Source organism: Typha latifolia, chromosome 3 (assembly GCF_019914945.1).
Source record: "Typha latifolia isolate L0001 chromosome 3, TyphaL0001v2, whole genome shotgun sequence".
NCBI classification, from domain to species: Eukaryota; Viridiplantae; Streptophyta; class Magnoliopsida; order Poales; family Typhaceae; genus Typha; species Typha latifolia.
Genome location: NC_133088.1, coordinates 6,871,337 through 6,897,227, shown reverse-complemented (window position 1 = coordinate 6,897,227; position 25,891 = coordinate 6,871,337). Strand labels below are relative to the sequence as shown.

At 37.9% G+C, this 25,891-nt stretch overlaps 1 protein-coding gene across 4 annotated transcripts; it reads left to right on the top strand.

Moving 5' to 3' along the window:
• The first annotated feature begins 1,318 nt into the window (after positions 1-1,318).
• Positions 1,319-17,806, top strand: LOC140784576 (uncharacterized). 4 transcript variants are annotated; one of them, XM_073132065.1, is made up of 11 exons: positions 1,319-1,826; positions 7,856-8,247; positions 8,340-8,429; positions 8,592-8,831; positions 9,266-9,481; positions 9,565-9,901; positions 9,991-10,166; positions 10,250-10,317; positions 10,401-10,450; positions 16,617-16,672; positions 17,366-17,806. In XM_073132065.1, exons 1-11 carry the CDS (start codon positions 1,436-1,438, stop codon positions 17,423-17,425), a joined length of 2,076 nt encoding a protein of 691 aa, XP_072988166.1. In that variant the 5' UTR covers positions 1,319-1,435; the 3' UTR covers positions 17,426-17,806. The 4 variants fall into 4 exon arrangements, with proteins under 4 accessions (XP_072988166.1, XP_072988165.1, XP_072988164.1 ...); XM_073132064.1 differs by having other exon boundaries at positions 9,565-9,907; XM_073132063.1 differs by having other exon boundaries at positions 9,266-9,487.
• The last annotated feature ends 8,085 nt before the right edge of the window (positions 17,807-25,891 follow it).

Sequence of the window (25,891 nt, the reverse complement as noted above, 5' to 3'; positions counted from 1 at the left end):
TAGTGGCAATTATGTAAAAATCCTTTAATAAAATCTTCAATGTATGATTTCTCACACATGCGAGATTAAAAAAAAGTTACTTGATCTTTGCAGATTTTGCTTCTTATCTGAATCAATTTGTTTCTCAAATTTTTGGTATTCTTTTTCAAAAGTTTATTTAATTATTTGTGTGATATATATGAACTAATCCTAGGAGGTGTATGTGGTAATGGTGGTGGGCAATTTGGTAAAGGTGTTGGCAATAGTGATGATGACATGACTAGGTTGGATATTAGAGGGGAAGACAAAGGAGGAGAGGGCCGGCTCAAAGGGACTACAGTGATAGGATAATTGAAGGAGGGAGGAGGGTAATGACCTTAGCTTGAAAAAATGAGGGGAGAATCGGAGGAGATCAAGATTGAGAGAGATGCTAGGTAGAAGAAGATATATATATATATATATATATATATATATCTAAACTAGGCTGCTCTTTACATATATATTTAGAGGCTAGTCATAATAATTTAAAATTAATTAAGCTCAAATCCCAAACAAACAATTGAAATAACCCTAATCATATGATGATAGAATGTCTTGACGAAGGCTGCTCTCAGGTTTGGGCTTTTGAATGTCGTTGGTCGAGCATTCAAACACCTCAACGACATTGTGAAGCTCGGGCATTTGAATGTCATTAGCTAGGTGTCCAAACACCTTAACAAAGGTTGCTCTTGGGTTCGGGCATTTGAATGCCTCAATGATGTTGTGAAGCTCGGGCATTCGAATGCCATTGGCCAAGGATTCAACCACTCAAGCCCAAAACTAGACGTCCTTAAAATTTAATAGATATGTAAGTTGAGATATGATTGGAGAGAAGAATGTTTGTTGATGAAAATATTCATCACTCGCAAAGCTTCATGTGTTGCCGCAAGAACAGACTAGAGAAAAAAAAAATTAAAAACTAGAAAAAACAGATCAAGAGGAAAAGAAAAGAAATCCACAAAAATAGACCTAGAAATTAGATGAAATACTTAATAAAAAACCAAGAAAAAAAAAGTTATAATGTCTCTAGTTGTGAGTGGACTTTCTAATTTGTGAACCATGCATAGTTATATAATATATGATTACATCAAAACATCTGAAATTTGATTACATTTTGTCTTTTAATTTAGTATATGAAATTATGTGCATATATTTCTTAAGGTTGATATATATATTTTGTAATAACGAAGTGCACATGAATTATATACACGGTGCACGTTAGAATTCATTATTAGAAATTAAAAAATTAAAATATAATTAAATTTCAAAATTCCCAAATTGAGTCGAACACATTTGCAAATCACTAGATCAGTCCGAATCCATTGGCCAGCGAGAACTATCTTGATCCGTTTCTCCTTAATTCTCCGCTGCCGCGGTTCCACTCTTCTCGTTCCATTTCGAATACCTAGCATCGGCGATGCCTCCTCGTTCCAGAAGGAAGGCAACGGTCAATAAGCGAGCGGCGGCATCGTCGTCGGCAGCAGCGGAACCGCCTGATTTGTCTTCCCCGCGGGGGTTTCCAGAGAATAAGACCGAAACCCAGGCAGCGGAGGCGGCGAAAGAGGAAGCTATGGCGGAGGGAGACGTCACTGCACAGCCTGTTGCCGTAGAAGAGGTGAAAGTCCCAAATTTGGCGGCTAAGCAAGAATTATCAGAGGACACGGAAGGGAAAGAAGAAGCTGCGGTGGACGTCGAGGTAAGGCCAGCTGCGGGTGGAGAAGAAGGAGAAGCTCTGGACGTCCCGCAGGTCTTGGCCGAGGCAATTGTCGAAGACGAGGGTGGGGAGGACAAGATGAATGCTCAGGAAGGTAAGCGATTTACTGAGAAATGTTTTATACTTATATTTTGGAAATTCTAGTGGAAGTGCTGTGATGAATAAATGGTGTTAGAACAGTGCATAATTGGTAGAATTATTTAATCTCCATTTGTAAGAGGTAGTGAATATGCGGTGTCTAAGATAGCATCTTTCCAAAGATTGAACTTTTGTAACTAAGATGATAAATTACAGCTGCGGTTATTTCCTATTGGAAAAATGAAATAGATTTGGTAAGTGGAACTAAGAAAACTACAATCATACTTGCTGGAAGTTTTTTCATTACAGAAAGAAAAAGAAAGGCTAGAGGCTGAAAATTATAACAAGGGCAGAACAAGAAAAATTGAAAGATATGTAAAATAAACCATGCATTTACTAAATTTGTGTAGATCATATTAACTCCATCAACCCCTTGGGAACTTAGATGTAGATGAATAAACAACCTCAAAACTTTCTATGCAGGTCTTTATTAACTTTCTAAACCTGAAAGTATAGATCTTTGTTGGACAAAATTTGTCTCTAAATAGGAAACTGTTAGTAGAAAAGAAGATTATTTAAGAACAAGTTTTGAAGATACATAAAATTTTCATGTTGGAGTTGGCAAATAAAAGCGAACTTTCCAAGATTTTGAGACCTTCGAGATGATCATTAACTCAAACTGTCAAGTTTTTCTGCTTGATGGTCGAACAAATTGAAGCATATCAATTTAATTTCTATACACAAATCTCGCTTTCAAGCTGCAACTGAGTTCTAGGTTTTAGCAATTGAATTTTTTCTTTTGGTGAACTAGTTTCCTCTAATTATTTTCTAAACATGGCATCATTACTTCAAAAGAAAGTTCCTTCTAAGAAATTTAAGCTGCTCACTTTATTCATCAGCCAAACTAATGTAATCTGAAATACTTATTTATTGTTTAATTTTTATTAAACCAAAAATTCATCAGCCTTGAGATTAGACTGGTTTTCAACTTTGATGAAGAAAGAAACCTAAGCCTAAAATTAGTTTTAGGCTTCCAGTGAGTCTTTGTGGAGAATATGCCTCTAATATTCAGCAGGATAACAATAGATATATGGATAGTTGTGTTAAAAAAAATACAAAGTGAAAAATATGAAACAGAAAGAAGAGGAGGCAACAGTTTGAAGGCTCAAAGAGGGAGAATGACGATAGACATACCAAGCTACATGAGTGAGGAACATGAGTGAAATATAAGGAAAAGGAAGAACAAGCCCCTAAGCTCAAAGGAGGAAGAAAAAGAAGAGATGGGTGATAGGACATTTACCAGAGAGAGGTAGAGAAGGGCACCCATTCTTATTTTCTTGATGAGAGACAAGCTAGATGAGTATGACTCGTGCTTAGGTAATGCTGTCAAATAAGCTTGTTGCCCCCCAAGTAGCACAAGCTTGGCTCATTTTTGGCTTGGATCAAGTACCTTCACTTGCTTAATGAGTTGAACTATAGATTCGCATCTGAGCTTCTTTAATAAACAAGCTGAATTTGAGTTGGGCTTGTCTTGTAAGTCTGATAAATATGTGAAATATGTAGCTATACATGATAACCTGCATGCCAACACGGGGGGTCGGAGCCTGCTCTTTCTATAGGGGTGACGTTGGTTTGAACTACCACACTGCAATATTGATGCCTGACTTTTAAATTTCTGCGCTATATAGTTAGTCACACATTGGAAGCTTGTTAGGGAGCAATAACCTTTAAATACTCTTCTCTAGCTTTCCTAAGAAGTTTTGCATAGCTTCCTAAAGTAAAACATCACTTTTGTATTTGACCCGAGCTTAAGGTGTAGATAAAATTCGGGTTAACAGAACTCTAGTGGGCCTTAACTGGCTTGCTCTAGCTTTGGGTGTCTACAATACTAATTTAGGTAAGGATTTTATTACATTTGAAATAGGACATTGAATTTCTTTTTTTTTGGATCTGATTTTCTGCTTAATTTTTGGAACTAGTAATTTCTTCAAAAAGGACATATTTAGTTTGGTTAGAGTCCTATTATTTTTAGGTTTGAGTCCCTAGTGAATGAGAACTCTATTATGTAGTACACCAATCTTTAGGTATCCAAAAAATGTTCCAACAAGTAGTGGATATAATAAAGAGAAAGTATATGATTAGATATTTAGATAGTCTAATAGGCCTAGAAATCCTTCCTAACCCAAATCTAATCCAATGTCCAAATCTAAGGGCTGATCTATCCTCTAATTTCGGATAGTATGACCTGCACATCATTAGTTCTCTTATTGCATATATACTAAAACCTGTATTGACTCAAAACAAACTGATAAGCCTAATCAATAATGAAATTAGAAAATGGTTTAGTTAGCAAGCAGCTGAATTTTAGTTCTTCTTGAAGGTTGTAAGCTTATCCCACTTATAGTGCTTTTCTTGATGTGAAGTTAAATTAGCAGTCTCTGTCTTTTTCTATCTCAATTCTCAACGTCCCTTTCTCTTATACACACATGGCCACAGTTTGTTAACTGACTAATTTTCCTTACGCGTGTTATAAGAGATTGTGAAAGGTTCATATTGAGACGGTAATGAATTAGGGATAAAGTGCACTGATATGGGTTAGACATGGTTACTTTGAGTGTGTGTAACTGAGCAACTATATCTTGTATTTTTATGATGTGTTTCATAGATAAAAGCAAGACCTTTATACTTCATGGTTGGCAATTTACTCATTAGATTGCTGGCAAATGCTTTATAGGAACTTATAAACTTCTCTTCAATTTTTTACAAGTAATTTGGTTGTTTCACACTCAGGGATAGATCCTCAAATGTTCTTTCCAACATATGTTTCATCAACAGAAGAATCTATTAATTAGATCAGTCCTATTTTTCATAATAAGCCCTCCCCTCCTTAGTAGTTGATCTATAGGAGTAGCTGGTTTGTGTCCCTTAATACAAGATCCATATCCATCCAGCTCATGTAATCAAGATTTGATCTACCATTCGGTGAAACTTGACTATTAAGATAAAAAATATTGCTAATGGTACTAGAAACAAAAGCAACGGAAATAGCTAAAAAAACAAACAAATTAAACATCAGACAATCATTATCAACTATAAATTGCCACACATATATGCAACTTTATTAATTCATTCCAAAATCACAAGTTATGTATAAACAAGCATTCCAAGGGAATTCAAATATATATATATACATATATATATATTTTAATTTATTTATATTTGGTGAGTTGCTAGGTGATGACATTATATACCTCTCCTTTGAGATTGAGTTACAACTGCAATTAAGCTTACTCATTAGATGAGATTGTTTCACCTGTAGAGACTGGTAACAAGTTCAACATCTCAGGCCAAAGTGGATAGGGTATATTAACATTTTAGAAGATAGTTAAACAAACTGAATAATTGAAATCAAGTGGTCATGGTATTGATGTTTAGACTTTGATTTATCATTTTGGTTGCAACTTGCAACATAGAAATTTTGATGTCTTTCATGGTCCAAAGTTCTTGATTTAAGTATCATTGATTTTCTCCTCTATTCAAAGTTTCCACCTTGAACTTTTTTTTCTTTAATCAGTTCTTTTTGTCCAATAACGATTAATCTCCGCAAATTGTTTGACCACTAGATTGTAGAGATCAAATCTAATTGTATCATACTTCATCAGGTTATTGTTGATATTTTCTTGCGGTTATTAGGTTGATCTGAACATTCCCATATGAACTAAAATCGGTGATATTTAGGGTTAACGCTTTCCTATTATTTCTTTTTACCATATTTAGGTTAACCGAAGTTTTTCCCATCCTATAGAAGAAGTGATAACTCTGAATATGGTTAACAAATATATTTTTATGCTAGAGCAATAAGATAAAGAAATTGTAGGTAAACGGGAATCAATATTTTATGAATTTTTATTAAATATGAATATGACAATGATCTTACAATTAAGTATGATTTTTATCTTCTTTTGTTGTGAATTGATGTTGCCCTTATAAGATAAATTGTTGTTTTAAATATCTTTTTATATGAAATTTGGGAAGTAAAGTTTATAATTTTGTTTGATTTGCAATCTAGCTGCATGATCAAGTTAGACTCTGTTTTATTGTAATTTATGAGCTTTCATCATCCAAGATATCAATCTATTTTATTTTCTATTTTATTTCAGCTTCCAACTATGGGATTTACAGATTTACATCTAAGACTCTTTGGGAACTAAGAAATGACATCAATTAAACAGAAAAGAATACTATCCAAAGGTTTAGGAGCCTATTATACATGTTGTAGACATCCAATCTCCTATTTCATAGCTCTATGTACCAATTGAGTCGTTGATCCAAAATCATATGTAAGGAAAAGGTGATGTGACACGGGATGAGAACTGTTACAATATAGGGAAAGACAAGGAGATATGTAGAATTGTAGATCGATGCACAATGAGAGAAAAATATGGTATCCATGAATCCTTTCTTCCTCGAAGTACTTTCTCTATGCTAACATGATTAGATAGATAAGAGAGGGGAAGATAACGCATTTGGCTGTGGGGAAAGGAAGACAAACCTGACTTGTTGCGGGGTGGGGAGAATAGTAGGAAACATGGAAATGATGAGAGTGGGAGAAGAGATACATGTGAAATTCTTCACAAGAATAATATTCATATTTCCATGATAATTTCTCTTATTTTCGGAATTTCACCCTTGGCTCTATATAAAGAGGTGAAGATTATAACATTTAATATTATCTAAACTAATCAGGATTTTCCTAGTCTAATTTGTAGTCATACTAGGACTTTTTTTAACTTGAAAATCGGCCAAATCCTAACAAGACTTGTCGTAAAATAAACCAACAACCAAATATGCTACATTTTAGAAGTTGGTCAAATAAGGTACTCTAGAAATAAACCAATTCTTTACACAGAATCCCCCCCCCCCCCCCAAAAAAAAAGTTCTCATTATTCGCTTCCACTGTGCAAATCTCATCTCATGATCTATTCTTCATGAGTAATGTTTCAGAAGCCTTCCTTCAGGTAACTCCATCTTCATATTTGATAATTGGATTTCCTTAATCATTGTATTTGATGGATTTTCAACTTGCTCTACTACCAAATTGATGTGATGCTGGATGAGAAACATGCCAATATAGGGAAAGATAAGAAGGTACGTTGTTTATTGTCCAAAGAGCGAAAACATTGGGTATCCATGAAGCCCTTTTTTCTATCTCCAAGTACCCTTTTATTACTGGATTGCTAAATAGATAGGGAAAGGAAAGATAATCCACCTAGCTGTGGGGAAGAAAGGCAAACCACCTATCTTATGGGCAAGAAAATAAGAGAATGGGGAATCCACCGCAAAAGAGAAGAGAGAAAGAGAAGGAGAGAACGAGGAGGAAGAGATACAAGTGGAATCAAAGAATAATATTTGATTCAAATGTCCATGACAATTTCTCTTTTTTTTTTCAGAATTTCCCTCAACGCTATAAAGAAGGTGTAGAGACATCATTAAATCATTATATAAACTAATTAGAATCTTTCTCAATCTAATCTATTATTGTTTATCAGACTAAGACTCTTTTGACTTGAAAATCAACCATATCCTAACGAAATTTGTCCTAATACAAAATAACAACCAAATCTCTTAGATTTTAGGAGTTTTGATAAAATAAATCTAATTTTTACCCAAAATATACACCCAAAAATAAAAAAATGAAACATCTAAATTCCCATTGAAAGGGCAAGTTACTTCTTCTATTTCTATGGCATGTTTTCTTTTTTCTCATTGGATAGATCTAAAAGTATAAAGATTGCTTAATATTCAGAGTCTATGCTGTGTCCAACTAGGTGACCTGATATGATCTCCTTGGGTTGAATTTTCCCTTTGATTCTTGAACTGGAGGCTGACTAGCTTTGGAAGATAAATATCTTTTCCCATATTCCATGATAGAAAATTTATTTACTGCCCTTGCAGTCTTCTTATTTTCTCATTCTTTTAGCAAGTTGTTTATATACTGAAAATAAAAGTCAAATGTACGTATGTATTGACATTCATATGGCATAGGAGTGACTGAAGAGAGGACTCCAGAAAGTGATGCGGAAGATACCATTGGAACTGTTGCTAGTGAAGATCAAGATATTGATGGATTAAATGATGGTAGTGACAGTAGAAATGATGCCGATGATGCAAGTAAGAAGGAAATTGACCCCTCTCTAGATATGCATCTCCCTACGAGTGAGAGTGAAAGGAAGGAATTTGAGATATTTGTTGGTGGGTTGGCTAAAGATGCTAATGAGGAAGATTTAAGTAAAACTTTTGGTAACTTTGGTGAGATTCAATCTGTTCGAATAGTAAAAAATCTATCAACAAAAAAGAACAAGGGTTTTGCATTTATTCGTTATGCTACTATTGACTCTGCAAAGAAGGCTCTCACTGAGCTAAAGGATGGCATCGAGGTTGAAATTAAACCCTTACATCCTTCAGAAAAGGTTTTTTTATTTCATCTTACATAATGACCAACTCCTTGTATGTGCATTATTTTGGTCAGGTGAAAGGCAAGCAGGTTGGGGTATCAGCTAGTCAGGTTAATGCCACCCTTTACCTTGGTAATATCTGTAAGACTTGGACAAAAGATCAGGTATGATATCATATTCATATGTGCTTCAAACTTGTTTTCAGCTTGTTATGCATAGTAGCAAAACTTAAAAAGTATCCCTGTACTTTTATTACTGCCTATTGGTTGTTGAAATTCATCTAGAGGACCGATATGGTCTCATTGTCCAAAATGTGGTGCCTTCAGGTGGTTGAGACTCTAAAAAGCTTTGGAGTTGAAGAAGTTTTGCACATAGTCTTGCCTCTTGATCCAAATAAAGAAATGAAAACCAAAGGCTTTGCTTTTCTTGAGTTCGCTTCACATTCTGATGCCATGTTGGCATTTCAGCGCTTAAGAAAACCAGATGCTTTATTTGGCTGTGATAGAAGTGCTAAAGTTGCTTTTGCACAAACTCCAATTAATCCAAACGAGGAGCTTCTTTTGCAGGTAGATATTCCCTTTTCTTCTAATTAGTTCTGTTTCTAATCAGTGGACCATGTTGATTTTTTTTTTCTGTTGCCCTGCATCTTTGACGAGTGTGGGTGCCTATCAATGCTACGTACTCTATCTATACAGTAGATTGATGGAATTGGATCTTACTAATAATGATGGGCTGTGTGCCTGTAGCCAAAAGTTATGTTGCCAAATGTATGTAATTTGTAACCTGTTATCTTTTCACTAAATGCACAATAAGCCATGCCTATTAGGAGATTCCTTATTCTCTTAAATATTATGACATGCAAAAATTTGCAAAACTCCAAGTGCTACACTGCATTCTAAACTGCAGATTCACTTTGAGCATAAGAGATCAAACCTTTTAAGTAAATTGGAAAGCAGGGAATTTATCCTTGACAAGTAAAGAAACTTTGGTTTGTTTTCAGGTCAAAACCGTGTATGTTGAATGCATTCCTTCTTCATGGGATGAGGAGAAACTGAAAGAACTCTGCAAAGAATATGGGGACATTGATAGAGTAGAGATAATACGGAAATTGAATAAGACTAAAAGGAAAGATTTCGCTTTTATTGAATTTTCTTCTCGCGAAAATGCATTGGCTTGTATTGAAGGAGTAAATTCTGCTCAGATAGGGGAAGGGGAGGTAAAGGTAATGCACCTTTATTCTGTTTATTTCTTTATTGATATCTTTATACTGAAATAATTGAGGGTCATTTCTGGTTTAAGGTTAGCGCTAGTCTTGCTAGGCCCATAAGCAAGAAGAGGCGGCTAGCTAAGCAGGGTACTAGAGGTGGATTTAAAGTTAACAGTGTTGAAGAAGGCACTGGACAAGCTACTTCATCTAGGAGGAAAAATCCCAAGTCAAAGGAGGTTGTTGTTAAAGAGAGCAGCGAACCTAAATTGCTAAAAACTAATGCAAGTAAGCCATCCGTATTAGAAAGTAAAAGAGCTAAGGGAAAAGGTGCTCCCCAAAAGGCAGAATCTGTTAAAGGTAAAAAACATGGTCTGAGAGGTGCGGACACTGTCATCAATGAAAGGCCACCAAAGAAGGCACGAAGGAATCGTAAGTGTGAGACAGAAAAATCAGTTGCTGCATTGCTGTGCTGAAAGATTTGGTATCAAAATATATGTTGATGTTTGGTAAACATGCAGGTGACATTCGTTCAAGACCTTCTAATGGCTTTGGCAGCCAAAGGATTATTTACACAGGACAGCCAGCTGCCAGGCATTCAGTACATCAAACTGCATATACACCTAGTTATGCATGTACTTATCAAGCTTATGCATATTCTGGGCCTTCTGGATCTAATATTCGTCAGTCTGATCTGGTAATTTTCTAAACCCCACCCTGTTTTCTGACATTTATTCATATTTCTGTTAATAACATACAAATTGTTGGTAATACGTCCAGGAACCTCATGCAGGATACCTTCCTGTAGGTAAACATATCCAAAATACCTATGGGTATGATCAAAGAAGGTATGCCTTCTGTTAACTACATATGGATTTATCTTTTGCACTATGACAATTGCTAATTTGGTTCCTTTATCTTGTATTATTAGAGCTGATCTTTATGATAACCACCAAAGGAGGGTTTCTACATATGCTGGAGGTAGCATCCTAACCATAAAATTTATTAGGCTGATCTTTTATGATAATATTAGATTTTCTTCAAGTTTGTGACAAGAATTTTGATCCTCTCATAAACATCCTTTTGATCTTGAAACCAATAGTTTAACTTTTTCTCATAAATTCTTATGGTGAATATTAACATGTTGCATTGGCACAATCAAACAATGCATAAATTTTGAATACATACATACATAAATACATGATTTAGATTTCAAATTTCACTTTAAACCTCTGAAAAAGTATTTAACATTTTAGTAAACATTGAGTTCATCTAGCGATTTGTGTAAGCTTATCCCTACATGAGAAAAAACGAGAGCACTTTATTCCACCTTGTGATTAGCTAGCTTTGTACAATCTCAGCTTGCAAGCAATATTTTGGAAGTGTTAAAACTTTTTTTTCTGGAGGAGGTAGTCCAACTCTTTCTCTCTCTCTCTCTCTCTCTCTCTCTCTCTCTCTCTCTATATATATATATATATATATGTATTTCATTCTATTACACTTCAAACTGTTTCTCTACTGTAAATTCTGGTTTTGGTTACGAATTATTTTGTTTTATTTTTCTTACCCCATAGTTTGTCCCGTTGATTCACTTCTAAGTAATTTTGGAACTCTCCTTTCTTTTCTGTTGATTAAGACACAATATGTTGAAAATACCTGAAACTAGGGACTCAGAATTGGGGGTTAAAACTTGAGGGAGCTGAGGTCAGCTCAGTTTGGCTCAGAACTTCTAAAAACCAAGCTCAAAAGCTCAAATTTGAGCTGACTTAGGGATGCTCAAGCTTAGATTCAGTCAGCTCAATCAACTCACCTTGTCAAATCCTAGCTCGGTTAGCTAACCTTTTGAAATCCAAAAGGTGTCATATGTTTCCAGTAAGATACCAAACAGGAAACATCCTGCTGTAGAATGAGAGTATTGAGTAAAGGATGAAATAACAAAAACCTGCAAAATCCACATTGAGAGAGAATAAACAACCTCAAAATATCATATTATTTATTAATATACAATAAGAACATCTCAAGCCTTTATATAGGCAAAAAGATTAAAAGAGAAATAGACTAAAATACAAATATTCCTATCTCATGTCCAGTCATCCAGCTAGAATGTCATTGGGTGGTCTATTTTCCTGCATCTACACGAGTACATATGTCTAAAGGTGGTGTCTACACTAACTTTCCTGAGGTGGGAGAAATTTGACTTAGTCAAGTGGGACTGAAGGGGCTTTGATAGAACTTCAAAATGTCTGAATTGATTTGTTGTAGCTTATCTCGTGTAATCTACATTCTGTTAGAATCCCAACTGTCTTTCTATTGAACTAGGAAATGGTGAACTCTTTCGGTATTAGATGTTAATTGTTTATCCAAAATAGCCTATCTTTTCCTTTCATTTGGATGGAAAATGGGAAGTGGTAAAATCAAAAGCAGGCATATCTAGAGGGATAAAAATAGGTAGAATTATGATAGTCAAGGGAGATTTATAAGCAACTAATTTCCTCAATATTAAAAGTAAAATTAATACTTTAATCAGAGAAAATATTGATGACACAAGCATTAGGTCCTGCATGTTTAAATATTTGAAAAAATCCAATACTACAGGCTTGCAACTTCCTTGCAATTTTAGATTCATATGGGGTCTAACACAAACCATGACATAATCTTCAATATAAAATTTCTTAGCCGTCTATGTAAATCGGCTTGTAGTTTATAGTTTATATTGAAAGATTACTAGTTTCGATTTACTTGCGGATCACTTGATGTAGTGAATAAACATGATATACAAATTCTCTGTGGCCTTAGGGATTCTAGAATAAGGCGACATAGGGAAAATATCTAAAGTTTTATGACCTTTAAACTGAGGACAACCTCAGATGGCCTCATGTCTATAGACCTGTTGATCGAGTTATATAGAAATTAAGCTATATGAAGAATGGAATCCCAATTCCTATTATGATCACAACAACACACCGTAAAAAATTTCCAAGATTTTCGATTGACAACCTTTGAGTGGCCATCAGTTTGAGGGTGATATACTGTCGACAATTTTAGTTTCATATCTATTTTCGATAATTTTCAAAAGTAACTCATAAATCCAACATCCTGATCCAACACGATAGTCTTAGGCAAGCCATACAACTTGACTAGATGGTCAAAATATAGTTTAGCAATCAAAAGTTTTAGTACAAGGAATAAATAATCCTATTTTCAGAAAAACGATCTCAACCACAAATATAGAGTTGTACTTTTCAAAGGTAGGTGGTAAGCCAAGTATAAAATCCATATTCATGTCTTACTATAGATGATCTGGTACAGATAGCAGAGTGTATAGATTAGTTTTGTGCTTGCGATGCTTGACTAATTAGCACGTTCAACACATACCAATTAACTTGGTTACATCACATTTGAGGCTTGACCGCTAAAATTTGCATTCAACCTACTCGATAATTTTATCTCATCTGAAATGACCTGAAAGACCACCGTTGTGAATTTCCAAACTAAAAAGTCACTTATAGATGTATGAGGTATATAGAGTTTGTTGGCTTTAACTAAATACCCTTCATGAGGGAATAACCCAAAGATATATTCTGGTCATTTGATAAAGTGAAGTAGGCTTCTTCAAAGTCAAGGCATTATCTTCCTTTAGTTTGTCAAATCTAGTGACTTTTAAAATTATGATGGAAAGAAGGTTAACTATTCGACAACCAAGTGCATTGACTGCTTTGTTACTCTGGCAATATATTTTGAGTAAAAAATTATATTCTTGTCAGTATTCAATATAGCGACCATGCTTGACTTTGAGCTTTTTGCTAAGAATTGAGGCATTATAGGGCTTTATGGTTAGAGTATTGTACGAACTCATGCATATAGCACGAACTTATGCGGAAATAAATAATGATGCACGGTAAGTCTAGATAAATAACTGCATAGAGTTCTTTGTCATATGTGGAATACTTTTGTTGACTCATTTAGTTTCTCTCTAAAATAGGCAACGAGTTAGTGTTCTTGGCTAAAGACGCCAATTATTTCAATTTCAGAGGCATCACATTCCATCTCGAAGGTTTTAGAGAAGTCAAGAAGACACATTACAGGAGCTTCCATTATTCTTTTGTTGACTTTCGTGAAAGTTTTATTTGCAATGTCCATTGAAATCAATTTTCTTGAGGCCAGCAATCGGAAACTTAATTGTACTGAATCCATAGATTAATGTTGAGAGCCTATGAAAACTGCAAACATTTTGGATATTTTGCAACTCGGTCCAATTTAGGGATAGACACAGATTTCTTCTAACGAAATGATGAACCCTACAAAAATGACTTGATCAAAATGGAATGAGCACTTTTTTAGATTAGCATAGAGGTTGGCATTGTGAAGGGCGAAACTAACCTATCTCAAATTATCCAAATGTTACTCCTTCGACTGGCTACAATTTTTTTTTGTAATCAAAGAAGACTTGGAATTTGCCCATGAATGGTCAGAGCCATTTTTGCCATTTTTGTCATGACTTACATGAATATGCTTGATGCATTGGAAATTTCAAAGGCATCAAACAACAATTCATACAAGCTATATCTAGTTTTGAAAGCATTTATTTATTTGCTCGTGGTAGCCACTCTTCAATTTGATTTTGGAGAAAATTGTGGCTCCATCCATCATATCGAGCATGCTGTTGATGTGATCTAATGTTGGAGACTAATTGATCACTATGTAGATTCATGCAAATGTGACTTCACTAGTTACAGTGCAGCGAAAACGCAAATAATTAATGCAGGAAATACGGTGATTTGTCAAAATATAGACAATGAATCACAATTTCAAAGAATTACTATGCTGGAAAAAATTTTCAAAATTCAGAAGCTAAATTGCAACCACGTAGTACATGCCCCTGTGGTCAAAATGATGACCCAGATTTGTTAAGATTTCTCTCTAACTTAGCAAGATACACCATTAATACTAAGTTAGTCCTTAACAGGAATATAAAAGCAGTGAATCAAATTTGGCAACAGTAGCATTCAAGGTTCTAGCTATTAGGCACGAGTTGAACAATTCCACATGAGAAACAAGACAGATTCTATTAAAGGCAATTAGATAACACGAAATGATGTTAGCAGGTCTGACGAATCCATTAAAGAGTACGTTGTGGAGAGTGTAACCAATGCGGTGTGATGAAGGTAGTAGCCAGTGGGATGATGGGATGCTATGGCGGCAGATTTACTAGGCAAGGATTGTAAGTAACGGCATGTAGTGGCAGTCGGTGGTGAACAGCGATGATGTGGGTCAACCTGTGGAGATGAATCAGCGACAATGGATATTGGAGCACGTGAATGCTTTGAACTGGATGGCGTTAGATAGATGGCGGCATTGAGATGGGTGAGATGTGCCCTCAAGGTGGAGTGGATAGATACTATAGCTACAGTCTGTAGGTGATATGGCATGAGTTGGTGGTTAGGTGAGGTGGGGTTGCTAGAGTGGATTTTGGTGCTGCAGCAGAAAATGGAAAAAAAAAATCCAAATTTGGTTTATGGTGGGACATGTGGAGAAAATGAAAGAAAGGAGACAATGGAAATTCCATGCAAAGATTGGTGGGATGCGTGGAAGAAAATGGAATGGCTATTGCAGACAATAGAAAGGAAAAAAATCCATGTTTGGTTTAGGTGGGTGGTGGACATGAGTTTTAGTGGGGATTTTGGTGGATTTGGGGGGAAATGCGAAATTCAAAAGTTGATAGATTTTGGTGGATTTGGGCATATAGAAAAGAAATGGGGGAATAAGGAAACTGAATATTTTAGTAAAAGAATTTAATTCCACTTTCATTAGGTAGTGGAACAAATGCAAGACAAAAAAGGAAAGAACTGGGCAAAGAAAGAAAGGTGTGGATATTTCAAAGAAATGACAGATATTTTTTTTTTAAATTTATAGTAAATGGCAAGGAAGATGATCGATTTGTCTGTGGTTAGTTATTGAATGATGCATGAACAACTCAATTTTGATGATCGTCGGGTCTTGCTTTGTGGTTCTGTGGTGACGGCTGGTTCTTCTCCTTGTTCGACTATGATGATCTCTTCGTGCAAGTCAGAACTAGTTGTGCTTGACATGCGATGACGGTTCAGCCAAAATCATTGGACGAATATTGATCTGAGTTTGAGACAATCTGGCATTCGCGGCATGAGTGGTCAAGTGAAGGAACTTTGGCTTTGATACCGGAAATGATGTAGAATGAGAGAATCAAGTGAAGAATGAAGTAACAAAAATATGTGGAATGCACTAATAGCGTACTGGAGTCTACCAACGAGAAAGAATAAACAACCTTAAAATATCAAATTATTCATTCACTTACAATAAGAACATCTCAAGCCTTTATACAGGTGAAAAGAACATAACCCAATATAAGAAGACTAAAATGCCATCAACATTAAAAATTGCTCTCTCGTTACTTATCACCTAGCCAAGGTGTCACCGGGTGAGCTACCCTCCTGTGTCTGTTTGAGTACATATGTCTAAATGTGTTATTTGCCTATATCCAACCACTGTAAGACAAGAGAAGTGCTTAGCAACGGTGTAAATACAGACCTACTTTAACAAATATCTTTCTGATGTGGGATAAATGTGAGACTACAGAAAAAGGTAGGTAGTATTAAATAGGATTTGAACTCAGGGACCATTATAAACAATAATGGCGCTCCAACCAACTGGGGCAGAACATTTTATTGCCTGTGATGATCACCTACTGCAGGTTATTGCCTCTGGGGGGGCAATGGGGCATCAGCGATTGTCTTCCTTAGCAGATAGGCGGGGAGAGAAAGGAGTGTCACCTCTAGAAGGCATCACATGCACTTATCGTAACTCATGTTGTACTAAGGGCATGGCAAGCTGTGATTACTATATCAATCTATGATAAAAGGTATCTTTGGAAAGTTAACATGTATCTGTGCATTGATATACTTGTAAAGCAGCATCCTAAAAATAAACTTGGTCAGATTGCCAACTATTTGGTTGTAAAGATCTTTTTATGTAAATTCTCTAGTTCTCTACCTGATTTTAGTTACTAAACATATTTCAAGGACAAATTGTGTGTTCTTTTGTAATATCTTATCTTTGAGTAAATTATGATCATTCAAAGTTTTTCCCTTAATTAATTTTTGTGTTGTGACAGCTTCATCACAGGTTCAAAATTCTTATCCTGGGTACAGAAGCCATGCCAGCTATGAGGTTTGTACTGACCTAATCTTTTGATTATCTATCTTTTTACCATTTTTGAAATGGTGCAAGTTGGATGATCACATTGCATCGGATACTTTTATCAACCCTAGGTATATAAGATTTAGTTGCACTACTATTGAGATATATGAGAACAATTAGAATATCTGATTAATATAATAGAACAAACATCTTTCCATTATTGAGGTATATTTTGGTTATGCAAGCTCCATAGTCTGCTCATAATAAATCCACTTCTAATGTAAAGATTCTAAAGTAAACTATCTGGAAAGAGGAAGATGCTCAGATGGATTACAAGCTAGGCAAAACTTTGTAACTTGCACTTGGTGAGAAAAAAAGCTTGATTTTAGTGAGTAATTGACATTTTAGTTAATATATGTTAATTTATAGCTGTTGATATGGACGGTCTCCCTTCTTTCAGTCTTGGAACACTAGTTAGAATCCTGGTTTTAAGGGCATTGACAGACTGAATCTCTGAACCACTCATCTCTCCATAAAACAGATGAGAATCCCCTCCTTAGGGGTACTTCTGCAAGTTCATGTTGGCCTTTCTTTTCCAATTTTTTTTCTGCGCGAACCCCTTATTGATTTCTTAACTGAGTAAATTGAGTCTTATTTATTTCCCTCTTCGAGGAATATTTTTTTTCATATGCATAATCAATGATATATTTGATGTTCTTGCAGGCCGGTTATGCCTATCATAGGGGTGGATCATATTCTGGCAATGGCACATATGCACCTTGAATATCATTTTACTGACCTACATCTTGAACTTCCCGACGATTCTCTCTTCTTGGACTATTTTCTTATCTCTGTGAGGTGTTGTTATTGTATCATGCCTGTGTAGGTGGGTTAGTTGGGGGTGAAAAAGAAAATTAGTTCGCATATGGTACTAGGTGCCTTTGCTTTGGTTACTGAAAACTGATTCATTTGTATGAGAGTGAAGAGGATCGATCTACTTAAACCGTACGAAGCTTCCTTATTTACAAGGTGACGAAAGTAAAAGTCATTCCTCGAGTTGGAACTGTGTGAGATAACGAGTTTTTGACCCAAGTAGGTCATCTCTGAGACATTTACCAAAAAGTACATCCCAAAATTTAATATCCAGACGTGTTTTTTTTGACATGTTAGATATTACTTTGTTGGACTGAAATAGTTAACATTTTATACTACAATTAAATGTCTCATTTAAATCCTTATGTTACTGCTTGACAGTTTAGTTTAAAACTAAATTATTGATTTTATTAGTGCTTTGAGCTTTAAAACACGGCGCTAAACATTGATTTTATTAAGTTTGGAGGTTGGATTACTTATATAAATAAATTGGGTTACACTTTGTACTTGTATTTATGCTTAAAATTATTTTATTTCTTTGTATTTTAAAAAATATTAAACTAGTTCTTATACTTGTGATTAGCATCAGACGGATAGTTTTTTTTTTTGTGAAATTTAACTAAACGACGTCAAAATGATGGAAATATATTTATCGTGTTCGTTAGAAAGACATGTAAGATTTTAAAATAATGTCACTAACTGATTAAGATAGTCATGATGTACAATTAAATTTGATAGAAAAATTAATAGTTTTATTTTAATCATAAGTATGAGGATTAGTTTGAGATTTTTTTTAAGTATAATAAGGCAGAGTGATTTTAGGCCTAAGTTAATATTGGTAAAAATATATTTAACCCAAATAAATTTCTACAAAATAGGCTGGGAAGGGCGACGGAGACTGAGGCTTCCGACATCTCTAGCATTCATTAATCCAAACTCTATAATATCGAGACAGGTTTATCACCTGGAGAAATTGACCATCTTTGTTTAGCAAGAGAGCTAGTGAGGCTGGAAAGCAGGGATAATGGATGTGTTGCATGTCCGAGAGATGGAGGCCGGAGAAAAGTACCTTGGATCATCTTATCACCTATCCTCACCTCAAGGTCTAAAACGGAAGCTTTCCTGTTCATTTGGGAAAGCTTAGTGTGAAGCTAGCAGGCTAGAAAAATGGGCCCACTCTCATATATGTCAAGCGTCTTGTGCTGATCAAATTGTCGTCTTCCATACCCACCTATTTCATGGGCACTTCACTCATTCCGAACTCTCTCTCATTACAAAGCTAAATGCGGCTTTGAGGAATTTCTGGTGGGGTGTGGATGGGAATCACAGACGCCTTTCATCTCAAAGGATGGGAAAGCAGCATGTGTAAGTCATCAGACAGGAGGAGGTTTGAGAGTCCGTGATCTAGCTCTGGTGGACAAGACTGATCATAAAGCTCTGGCTAGGAGACTAATTAGCAACCCAACTGCAACCCAACTGCGACTTGGGGTGCCTTGATCAAAGCAAAGTATTTTTAAAAGAAGCTGCTCACGGCCCCAATGACACGAATACACAAGATGGGTGGTCGAAAATGATGATTCCATTCAAATTTTTGAACATGCTATTATTAGTAGAAGAGTGCAACTGCCTCCTAATTTAAAGTGGTGAAGGACTTAGCAGTGGGGTCTAGATGAACTCTACTTTTTTCACCCCAGGTTAGATAGCTTATAGGTCAAGTTCATGTCTGCCAGGAGTCTCTCGGTGGGAAGGACAATCTTGTATGGACGCCTTCGAGATCTGGCCAGTTCTCGGTTAAGTTGGCCTATGAAGTTCTAACCAATAAGAGCTATGCCTAAATTTAGACGTGATCATCGGGTGGGCCGGACTGTGCTTTTCGGGCTAACCGGGCTTAAGTATTTGTCCATGGCCCGACTCACCAATCACTCAGGCCGGGCTAGGTTCGGGCTAGGCTTTTCGGGCTAACCAGGCTTAAGTATTTGACCACAGCCCGGCTCACCAATCACTCGGGCCGGGTTAGAATAGTCTAGCCCGATACTGCCCATCGGCCCGTGAGATATCGGGCTAGCTGGGCCGAGCCGGGCCAGGCTCTGCCGATTAAGATTTTCAGCGGCCGTGAGATATCCAGACAAGAGCCAGGACGCTGGCTTTGGTGGCGGCGGAGGGGGCGAGATCTCGCAGCCGAAAGGCGGGGGCAGCGGAAGAGCTCCAGATCTCCTACCTCCAACTTCGGAGTCGTAATGTCCTAATGAAGCCGCGGACGACGAGAATGGAGCAAAATTTCGGCGGTCGGCGATGCTCCACTGTAGATCTCGGCCGAAGCTCGTGCTGCTCAAGCAATGCCTCCTGCGAGGTGCCACTGGAAGGGCCGCCATTGTGGTATATCGACCGGAAGAGACGATGCCGACGAGTGCTCTAAGGGACAAACGGGCCGATATGGAATTGACCGCCGGGATGGCGCTGCCTGAGGCTGAGATCGAGGAGTTCTTCGCTGCGAGTGCGCCGAGCGGCAGCGGTTCGCTGACAAATGTCCAACCATCCAAGGTAGCTTGTGGAGAGGAGAATGGATCCGAGGAGTGTGACAAACACAAGGGTCCAATCATCCAAGATAACTTGGGCAGATGGAGTCATGGAGAGTTGTGGTCTTGTCATTTGTGGAGTTGTGCCATTTTGGGTGGTGGCCAACTGGTTGCCGATGGCCACTGCCCACTTGGCCATTTTTTTTACTCGGGTTGTCGGCCACTTGGCGGGATTTTTTAAGAGTTTTATAAAAAAACACCCCATATTTCACCATTATTATTATTCACCCAAATTTACACAGCCAATTGACCGATTGCGTTCACACCGCGCTCGCACCACGTTCGAACATGCTCTCAGGAGTTCACACATTCAAAGAATGCATTCAGGCCATTCGAACGCGAAAATAGGCGTTCGCACACATAGAGAACGCGTTGTAAATAAAGTAAATGAAAAATTAAAATTAAAATAAATAAAAATAAATGAGCAGATGTAAAAGAATAAATAGTTAAACAAATGAGTAAATAGAAATATTTTTATAATTAAACAAATAGTTACACTAAATTTAGGAGGATTTTTTCTGCATCACTATAGAATGAGCACATCCCAACTAGGTTGGCACCTACCCACCTATCTATCATTTGCATAATTCATCCATTAATTATAAAAAATAAAATAAATTACATTAGTCATTGAGATTAAAAAACTCAAATTCTATATTTTCTATTACAAAATGGTTGTCCATTTGCGATTTAGATTCGGCAGCATATTAATCTTGTAGGCACATCAGCGCTTCAATTGTTTCTTTTTCCAAACATGATCTACATTGATCAATCAATCGCCCATTTGTACTGAAAGCAGATTCTAAAGGTATAATAGACATAGGAATGGTCAATATATCACGAGCCATGGCAGCAACAATTAGAAATCTCATCTCATTTGCCTTCCACCATACTAAAGTATCTATTTCATCCTCACTTACAAAATGATTATAATATACTTGAAGCTCAGTGATTCCCTCGGACATTGATGAAGTTCTCCTCATTTTACCTATGCATGCCCACCAACTGTTCGACTATTGGATGGCATTCACATTTGCATTAGCTCGACGGTTTGAGGCTATGGGATATGAAGATTATGAGGTTACACTCTCCAAATTGACACAGAAGACTACTGTGGCAGCATATCAAGAAGACTTTGAGCGTCTCAGCAGCCGTTGTTTTCCAAGGTGGCCACAAGAAGCATTGAAGAGCACATTTTTGGTGGGGCTATGTGAGGAGATAAAAGTCGACGTCTATTCAATGCATCTGCGAACTTTGATGGAGGCTTTTGAGATTGCCACAAGGATGAAACAGAAGTACACTACCTCGAAAGGAGTTATGAGGATGAATTGGACATTGAAGGACAGTCGGTATATGCCACGAACGGCATCCACAACTGGCGGTTCCAGTTCCATGATGAAACCATTGGTGCCCTCTTTTGGACAGCAGGGTACCCCGAGACCGATGACCAGATTCAAAGGAGGCATGCAACCCAAGGGCCGGTCCTTGTCCCAAGAACAGGTGGATGAAAAATGAGCCAAGGGCTTGTGTTTTTGGTGTGACGAGCGCTACACTCCGGGACATCGATGCGCCAAGGCTACGAGTAGTGTCATGTTGATCGATGGCTATGACGAAGAGGCGGAGGGGGACATCATAGAGGAGATAGTAGGAAAGGAGCTTGAAGAGATAGTAGAGGAGGATATGCAGGCCGAGATCTCGATGCACACGTACTCTTATACTAGCGCCCCAAAGACCTTACGGGTGGATGGGCTAGTCCGAAAGCAATGTATACACATCCTTATTGACACGGGGAGCACACATAACTTTTTGGACGAGAGATTGGTATGGAGTATAGGAATTGAGGCCGAGCCTACTATTGGATTTGATGTGACTATTGGTGATGGTACCCGCCTTAGAGTCGACAGCATCTGTCGAGGAGTAATGGTACAAGTGCAGGAACATAGCTTCACATTGGACTTGTACCCGCTAGCCCTTCGAGGAGCTGACATTGTGCTAGGCACCTAATGGCTGTAGAGTCTCGGTCTCATCACATTTGATTTTTCATAGATGAGGCTTATATTTCAGAGAGATGGATGGGTGGTACGACTCGAGGGAGTTCGCACGCAAACGAACCCCTCTTTGCGGCCGTTGGTTGGCGCTCCACGGATAGACGAGGTTACCTACTTCTTACAGCTAGTGCCCATAGAACCTGGAGTCGTCTCTGATTTAGGTACTCGTCCTAATTTGGATTGCTTATTAGAAGACTTTTTTGGACTCTTTGAGGCTCCACGAGGGCTGCCACCTGCTAGGCACACTGATCACAGAATCGACATTGTACCGGGGGCCAGACATACAAATATACGGCCCTATCGCTATCCACATATCCAGAAGGAAGAAATATCGAGGCTGGTTGTGGAGATGTTGGGGCAGGGCATCATTCAACCAAGCCGAAGTTCCTATTCATCACTAGTTCTATTAGTGAGAAAGAAGGACGATAGCTGGCATTTCTACGTGGATTACTGCGCTAAACGCCATAATTGTCAAGGATAGTGATAGGTTCTACGGTACCAAATTGATAGGCTCTGATACCAATGATAAGGCTACAGAACAATTCCTTCAAGATCTTGATTTATTATAGGAAGCAGTGCACGCAACTGAGGAAAAATATTCATCAAATATTCTTTTGTAGTTAGAAAATTACAAAATGAAGAGAATTAGATCCGTAACTCTCTGATCTACAATTTTTGTATAACACCCTTCATAGATTTGAAATAAAACTGGGACAAAAATATGAAAGAATGTGGGTGATGGTGGTGGTGACGAGTGGAGTCGATGCTAGGGCTATGGATAATTATGGAGATGAAGGTGGATAGTGGATGAGGTTAAGGGATATAGATGAAGGGGAAGAAGTGGTCGAGATTCCAAAGAAGAGGGAGGACTCGACAGACGAGGGAGATTAGAAGTTTAAAGAGACCTTGCCAATGGTAGAGGTGGTAGGTTGGTGAAGAGGGAGGAGGGAGATTAGGGTAGAGAGAATAGAGAGAAAGTAGGAGGCAAAAAATTCAATAATCTAATAGTATAATGAATTTAGCTGCCATCCACATATTTATAGATGTTACCCAACATGTCCTAATAATAATAAGTAACCCTAATTCTAGAGGATTCCCGTCGATCACGTTCGAACGCACAAAAGGTGTACTCTGTATGTGCGAACACGATGCAGGCATTCGAATGCGCCCGACTAGATTCGAATGTACTTTCACGTTCTCTGTATTTGCGAACCTGATGCAGGCATTCACAAGGGCGTTTGAACGTGACCCCTCCTGCGTTCGAACGCGACCTACAAGAATTTTATTTTAATAAAAATAAATAACTAATGCAATAAGAAAAGATCATAACTAAATGTATCAGCCCACCACGCTTCCCCCACCTTGCCCTCAAGGTAAAAAATCGAGGAAACGCACCAAAATGTCAGTCTCCAACTCCCATGTCGCTTCATCGGATGGCTTGCCAAGCCACTCAACTAGAATCTCCATCTCTAATCTGGTACCATGTCATCATCGTCGCCTAGCAAGTACTCAAACTAGCTCTACGATCTCTGTCTCCTCTATTGGCTCCGGTAGAGCTGATCCAACAACCTCATAATCTCCAATCCGTTCCCTTAGTAATGAAACATGGAAGACAGGATGTATTCTCGACCCCTTCGGCAGCTCCAAACGATATGCAACTAGACCAATACGCTCCAACACCCGAAACGGACCAAAGTAGCGATGTGCTAACTTTTGGTTACGCATCGGACGCAAGGTCACTTATCGATACGGTTGTACCCTCACAAACACCCAACTGCCGATGTCAAACTCCTACTCCTGATGGGTACGATCATAAACTTGCTTCATACGGTTTTGAGCAAGTTTAAGATGGGCACGCAATCTCCTCAATGTGGCGTCTCTATCCATCAAAGTTAAGTCCACCTCTGTCCGATCTGTAGATGCCACTAGATCATAAGCGCGTAATGTCGGAGTCATACATCTATACACTGTCAAATAGAGTCATGTCAATACTACTATGGTAAGCGGTGTTGTAAGACCACTCCGCCCACGGTAAGAATTCCAACCATCGTCTCGGCATCTTTCCAACAAAGCATCTCAAGTACTGCTCAATGTCTCGATTGACCACCTCGGTTAGGCCATCCGTTTGTGGATGGTAGGCCGAATTAAAGTTCAATCGAGTCTTCTGTAATCTGAAAAACTCCATCCAAAAGTCGCTCATAAATACACGATTAGGATCTGAGACAATCGTGCGTGGCATGCTATGTAACCGAGCAACATCTCTAACAAAAATTTTAGCCACTAACTTCACTGAAAATAGATGTGACAATGCTGAAAAATATACATACTTGCTCAATCTGTCAATCACCACAAAGATAATAGAATAACCACATACCAGCGGAAAACCCTCTATGAAATCCATAGAAATGTCTTCCCAAACACGGTCCGGTATAGGTAAAGGCTGAAGTAATCTAGCCGGTTTTAATATGGTTGCCTTAGCCCTTTGACAGACTTCGCAAGCACGGACAAAACTCCTCACATCCTACCTCAATCTTAGCCACGTGCAACTTTGAGATATCCACCTATAAGTCCTCAAGACACCCTCATGATCACCCTCTAGAGTTTGGTGGAAGTGCTCCAACAATTTTTGCCGCAATCCACCATTTGCGAGCATCTAAAAGTATCTGCGGTCCAGCAGCAAACCGCCTCGATTCTCCAACTCTGGATGGCGCTTCGGATCATCTAACATCTTTTGCAACAATCTCAAAATATCTGGGTCAGATGTACATGCATACCTCAGCTCGTTAAGAAAATGAAAAGTGGGAGAAGAATAGGCTGCAAGCTCGGTGGTATCAGGTTGGCGTTATAATGCAGCCGTCGCTATATTTTTCGTTCCTTTCTTGTATTGAATTTTATAATTATACCCCAGCAATTTTGTGATCCATCTCTGCTGTGCCGGAGTGTGTATATGCTGTCCCATAAAGTATGGAAGGCTCCTTTGCTCGATTTGGATAATGAATTGCCTACTGATCAAGTAAGACCTCCACTTTGTCACCGCGTGCAAAATTGCCAACATCTCTCTCTTGTAAGTCAATAATTGCTGAGATTTTTATGATAAAGCCTTACTAAGAAAGGCTATGAGACATCCTCCTTGCATTAGTACAGCTCCTATGCTAACTCCCAACGCATCACATTCCACAATGAACTCTTTGGTGAAGTCCGGTAGCGCTAAAACGAGCGTCGTCGTTATTGCTGTTTTTAGTTTTTCAAAGGCTGTAGTGGCTTCATCCGACCATCTAAAAGAGTTCTTCTTCAACAAAGAAGTGAGAGGAGTAGCGATCTTGCCATACCCAGTGATGAAGCAACGATAATATCCGGTAAGCCCCAAAAATCCTCGCAATGCGATGGTGATAGTAGGAATAGGCCAAGCGGTCATGCATGCCACCTTTTGAGGATCCGCCGCTACACCTTCCGCTAAGATGATGTAGCCGAAATACTCCACTTGTGGTACTCCCCATAGGCACTTAGACTTCTAGATCTTCAGCTGGTTTTGCTTCAACAAATTCAGCACATCCTCTAAATGCCACCAATGCTCAAATTCAGTCTTGCTATACACCAAAATGTTGTCAAAGAATACCAAAATATACCTTCAAAATAGAGGCCGAAATATATCATTCATGAGGCCTTGAAAGGTAGCTGGAGCATTGGTGAGACTAAAAGGCTTCACCCGGAACTTGTAATGCCCGTCCGGAGTCCAAAATGCAATTTTGTGC

Excerpts from the sequence above, each read along its gene's own strand:
- LOC140784576 (XM_073132062.1), top strand. The coding sequence starts at position 1,436 with ATGCCTCCTCGTTCCAGAAGGAAGGCAACGGTCAATAAGCGAGCGGCG. Across the intron at positions 8,832-9,265 it reads ACGAGGAGCTTCTTTTGCAG|GTCAAAACCGTGTATGTTGA; the intron begins GTAGATATTCCC and ends GTTTGTTTTCAG. Across the intron at positions 10,318-10,400 it reads TATGGGTATGATCAAAGAAG|AGCTGATCTTTATGATAACC; the intron begins GTATGCCTTCTG and ends TTGTATTATTAG.